Consider the following 6,000-nt stretch of genomic DNA (forward strand, 5'->3'; position numbering starts at 1 on the left):
CCGCGAACCATACGCGACTGGAACAGGAAAGGGAGGTAATGACAGTGGCACGTAAAGTGCCCTCCGCCACACACCGTTGGGTGGCTTGCGGAGTATAAATGTAGATGTAGATGTAGATGTAGATGAACCGACCTGTCAATTATGTCCCATAAATGTTTAGTCAATGGCCAAATCATTCACTCAAACTGTTCAGAATGTGTTTCAAACCAGTCATGAACAATTGTGGCCCAGTGACATGGCATACAGTCACCCAAAAAAAAATCCATCATTGTTTGGGAACATAGAGTCCATGGAAAGCTTCAAATGGTCTCCAAGTAGTCAAACACAACCATTTCCATTCAATTATTGGTTCAGTTGTACCAGAGGACCCAGTTCATTCCCTGTAAAAACAGCCCACCCCATTATGGAGTCACCACCAGCTTGAAAGTGCCTTGTTTGACAACTTCGGTCCATATCTTTGTGGGATCTGAGATACACTTGAACCCTGAAATCAGTTCTTACCAACTGAAATTGGAACTTCTCTGACAAGGTCAAAGTTTTCCAATCATATAGGGTCTGACCAATATGGTCACTAGCCCAGGAGAGTTGTTGCAGGTGACAACTTGTTGTTAGCAAAGGCACTTGTGTCAGTCGTCTGCTGCCATAGCCCATTAATGCCATATTTCACCACACTGTCCTAAAAGATTCATTCATCATATGTCCCACATTGATTTCTGTGCTTATTTCTCCCAGTGATGCTTGTATGTTAGCACTGACAATTCTACACAAACGCTGTCACCCTCTGCCATTAAATGACGGCCATCAGCTATTGCATTGTCATTGGTGAGAGGTAATGCCTGAAATTTTGGATTCTCAGCATTCTATTGACACTATCAATCTCCAAATATTGAATTCCAAAGGATTTCTGGAATGGAATGTCCCATCTTCTAGCTCCAACCACCATTCTGCATTAAAAGTCTGCAGCTATAATCACATTGGAAACCTTTTCACATTAATCATCTGAGTACAAATGACAGAGCTCTGCCAGTGTACTGCCCTTTTATACCCTGTGTATGGGATACTACCACCACTTGTATATGTCCATATTGCTGCCCCATGACTTTTGTTACCTCGCTATATGTTAGTTCATTATGACCTGAACATTACATATGTTGCTGTTATGACTAAATTATGTAAAATACTTTAAAACATTTTTATATACATATTTCTCATGTATTTTCAGACAGTCGCTGAATTTCAGAAAGTTATCTTGGAAATAATAAGAAACAAAATTTATAATGGTTTGGGACATATAGACCAGAACAGAATAGCAGGGTTCAATGACAAGTGATCACCAACTAGAATCTTAAGTGTTCTAACTGTACTTATATTCTAGAGCACAGAAAGCATACTGGTATACTTCGTATGTAGAATATGCTCAGTACAAACTTGGCCTATAGCTATGCGTGAGGAAGAGAACAGTGGTAATAGTCGGGGTCCTGTTGTTATGCTGCATGCAACAGAAGTCACAATAACAGTTCTCAGTGTAATAGCCAATAATCAGTAGGCAACTAAAATAACATTTATTTGTAGCAAAGAGATGTACTCACCAAATGTTCAGGGTCTGATTGTGTCTGCCATTATGAAACACATTACCCTGTTTAACGTGTACCCCTGTAAAATAACTGATTTTCTGTAAAATGGTTATTGCTCCACTTAGGAAAAATCGTGGTTCATACAATTATGTACAATGTAGAACACAATTTTCAAAATGTAGAACACTTGAAAATTCTTAAAACTATACTTTTGAATTACTTCTTTATACAGTCACCATTCAGATTTAAATATTTATCCCACTTCTTAATCATCTGACAAGTGCAGAATGTTGGAACTATGTTAAAGAGGTTTGGAGTACAGCAAATTCTTCACTTGCACCCCAGGAAAAGACTGTCTACTAGTAAATGTGCCTGTCCATCAGATGCTACTAATTTCCAACAATTGTGGCATCTAATAAAATAACTATACATTTCAAATCTTTAATGACAAATAGAGCATATAGTTTTCATATAGCCCTACTCTGCCAAACTGTACAGTGGTGAGTATTCAGTATTAAGGTGCAGCCTAACCACATGTTAAGTGACTAAGTTAGACAGTTCTCAGGTCAAAGGAAAGTAGGGGCATAACAGTGCTAGTGGGATATGCCTTGAGACAATGAAATGTCTGAATCAATATTTAGGTTGATGACATCTTTATTTATGTTTGCAGGTTAAATATGCAAAAGAACTGTGATCCTTATAGTTTGTATCCCCATTGTCATCATTACGTACCTTTTGCTATTATGACAATCTTTGTACAATAGCTATGATGTCTGTATCCCCATTGTTATCATTACGTACCTTTTGCTAACATGACAATCTTTGTACAATAGCAATGATGTCTAACCTCTTTTGAATTATTCACTTACAGGTTTCTTTGTATCCTGTGTGTGTGCAACAGAAAGGACTGCTACATATCTTGCTATGGGGAGCTTTTTACCAATTGTTATGCTCTGTGGTAAGTATAATTTAATCTGACCACTGGTATTTGTATGTATGGAATAAAAGGAGTAGTGGTTTCTCCTACTTTTAAATTTTTCTGAAATTTAACTGTAGGGCAACCTAGAAAATAACTTCCATTTGTCTATAAATAAAACACTGGAATATTTAAAGCAAATTCACCAGAAAATCTTAAAAGTATACATCTGAATTACTTCTTTATATAATCACTATTCAGGTTTAAATATTTATTATACTGCTTAATGATTTGACAAATTCCCTCCCTATAACTTTGGCTCCTGAGATTGCACTCAGTCCATGTCAACACCTCGAAATTCTTCATCAGAGTCAAATTATATTTCATGTGGATGAAGAGATGGAAATCACTTGGTGTGAAGTCCAGGCTGTAGGATGGATTTTCAAAAATATTCCATTTGAATGCCACAAAAAATCCTGAGTTTGCTGTGTAGTGTGTGGCTGGACATTGTTATGCAAGACACTATATTGCCTGCTTTGGATGGCTCTTCTCAGTGTGCTTAATGTCTCATAGAAGGCTTCAAAATTGATTGTCCTTCCATGTTTCAGAAAACAAACAAACAGGATTCCTTTAGTGTTCCAAAAAACTGTAGCCATAATCTCTCTGGTTACAGATTCAAATCACTGTCTACTGTTTTGTTTCCTCATTAGCGTAGGAAACGTATGTCTCATCACCAATTACAATTCTGTTCTGTAAGACTTTTCCTTTGATATTGTAATGGGAAAGAAAACTCAGAGAAGCACTGATCTGCTGATTTTCGTCATACTTAGAAAGGTGTTTTTGGACCAAACCAACACAGAAACTGGAATACATTAATTGTATGGTCATGATCACATGCAAAACACTCTATGACATCTATTGAAAGTTGTCTGACAGTCGAGATATCAGGAGATGCTATTTTTTTAAAAATGTTTCAGCAATTTATTGTAGTGCTCATTTTGCATGGTTAAGGTGGCGAACAAGGTGCGGTGTGGCTTTCTATCAGATCCCTAAGTCACTGACCTCCTGTGTGAGTTAGTGTAGCAAACATTCTGTTCCCCTCACTACTCTCCCTATGACATGAAATGGATGCTCCTTTCTGGATAGCTATCATAATTAGAATTAAAGATTTTTTAGCTACTCAGATTGACAGCAGATATCAATGTGTACTTGTCATAATAGTAAAAAATGCAATAGTACTAGCTTTTTACTTTTAAAATGAGGCTTACTGTCATGAACTTGTATGGTGTTAACAGCATGCTGATAAAAGGTAAGATTTAAGAACTTCAGTAGTGAAATAAAATAAATGACACACTTCCTTTCATTTTTAAAATGTTGGAATTTTGCAACTGGTGTAAATAAGGCATTTCTTTAATTTTTATTTTTATTTTTGTTCTTTTGCGGGGAGGGGGGGATCCAAAGCCTCATAATATTTGAGAAAATACATAGGAAATCTGTTTAAATCTATGAAAATCATATCATGTCTAACATAGAATCTCAAGCACATATAAAGTAAAAGAAAGAAAGGAGGTTCTCATCGACATTGTAGTCTTTAGAGATGGAGCAGAAGCTCAGCTGGAAAGGGAACAGAAGAAAATTGGCTGCAACCTTTCCTTGGAATCAATTTGAGGGAGATGTGAATTGACAAAAAGTCTACATCAGGATGACTGTACACGCATTTGAGGACTTTACTTCCTGAAAACAAGTCCAGTATTTTAACTAATGTGTCAGTTTGCTTGTTCATAGATGAAGAAAAGCGACATTAAAGTCCACAAATTAGTTGGGCTCTCACAAGATTGACTGAGATCTAAGTAACTGAGCTGGAAGATTCTCAATAAAAAGCTTTAGTTATGTTGTGGAAGCAATCTTAAAAAATTTCAAGAATCAGCTTTCAATGTGGATTCAAAATTACGTTACTATCTGTCACATACCACATTTGCAAAAGAGTGAGAAAGAGATTAGCTCCTACAAAAACAAATGAGCAAACATTCGCTTATGTTGTGCATGGAATGAGAGCAAAATTTTCAATATGATACTATAAAAAGTACTTCTTTTCACAAACCTTAACTGGTGGTAATGTACAGACACACTTCTACTTGCAAAAATTATGAAAAAATTTTGAGATGAAGGAAGAAAGAAGATCTGGGTCACACCAGTTCATGGGTTTATAGTTACAGATCTTCACATTCTTACATATGCAAATAGTGAACATTAAGTCTTGATATCATTTTCTTGTTTGATTTTTGGAATGTGGAAATAATATTGTCAATACTATTGCTTTTTGTAATATTCTTATTGCCTTGCATTACTGTACAGGTATTATATGGCCAATTGAAGGCATGCATCCGATCCTGAGGTACATAAGTTTCATAATGCCACTGACTCAGTCAACAGAATCCTTGCGAACTGTTCTTGCCAGGGGATGGGAGTTTCATCAGCCAACTGTCTACTATGGATTCGTCTCTACATTCATTTGGATTATTGTCTACCTGACTGTGAGTGTACTAGTGTTGAAGTTCAAGAAAGGATAATGTATGAGTGGAAATTAAAACTCATACACAAATATTACGGCAACTGCTGTAAGAAGACAGCATTCACTTCTGTGTATTTCACATCTGGTGAAGCTATCAAACAAAATCTGTGAAGCAGAATTGTTCTGTTTCCCATGGAACTGTTGCTTAACAAAGAATGAACATTCAGAAAGAATTCTGATAGAGTCTTTAGGTAGCACTGTTCCATGGTGTAAGAATAGGTGAAACTGTAAGTGATCTGTTACATGAATGTTTTTGTTGAACACTTATTATATAAGTGATATATATACTGTTTTATGTGTATGTTTTGTGTGTATTTACATGCATACAGTAATTAACCGGGAAGAATGCTATTCTTCTCTATCTAAGACTGTAAATAGCCACATTACTGTTTGCAGATGACACAAAGTTATATTACATGACTTTTTCCAGTAGTCATGCTACCACGTCATGCTGTCACAAAACATAGACTGTGAGTGAGATATATAATCGGGGTGAATTTCTCTTGCCAAGCAGATTTTCCAATATCTGAGTGACATTTTTACGTCCACAAAAAAATAATGGTAATAAATCAACTGGCTATGTATGAAACAAATTCATTAATCATCTCTGGGAACTGAATTTATATCTGTATTGACTTTGTTGTAAGTCTTGCCAAAACAGTGAGTTACACAAGTGTGTGTGTGTGTGTGTGTGTGTGTGTGTGTGTGTGTGTGTGTGTGTGTTGTGGGTGTGCCACCATACATCTGTCTGCACATTTTCATGTGTAGTTGAGATAGAGTGATTGTGTGTGGTAGAGAGAGATAGAGAATTAATATGGAGCTGAATACATTCTCAATAATGAACTTGTGTTCATAAATGTGTTAATACTTTTTGATGCTTTTATAATGCATTGTTTGTCAAAACATATAAAATTAAGATTAATTTTCATGGTTATTCA

General features: G+C 36.0%; 1 protein-coding gene across 2 annotated transcripts in view; it reads left to right on the forward strand.

Moving 5' to 3' along the window:
• Positions 1-5,795, forward strand: part of LOC126251308 (ABC transporter G family member 23) — a 341,716-nt gene extending 335,921 nt beyond the window's left edge. For both annotated transcript variants that reach the window (XM_049951635.1, XM_049951634.1), the window contains 2 exons: positions 2,446-2,532; positions 4,846-5,795. In XM_049951635.1, coding sequence (XP_049807592.1) covers positions 2,446-2,532; positions 4,846-5,060 — 302 coding nt within the window. In that variant the 3' untranslated portion in view covers positions 5,061-5,795. The remainder of the gene's footprint in view (positions 1-2,445; positions 2,533-4,845) is intronic.
• The last annotated feature ends 205 nt before the right edge of the window (positions 5,796-6,000 follow it).

Source organism: Schistocerca nitens, chromosome 4, assembly GCF_023898315.1.
Source record: "Schistocerca nitens isolate TAMUIC-IGC-003100 chromosome 4, iqSchNite1.1, whole genome shotgun sequence".
Classification (NCBI taxonomy): domain Eukaryota; kingdom Metazoa; phylum Arthropoda; class Insecta; order Orthoptera; family Acrididae; genus Schistocerca; species Schistocerca nitens.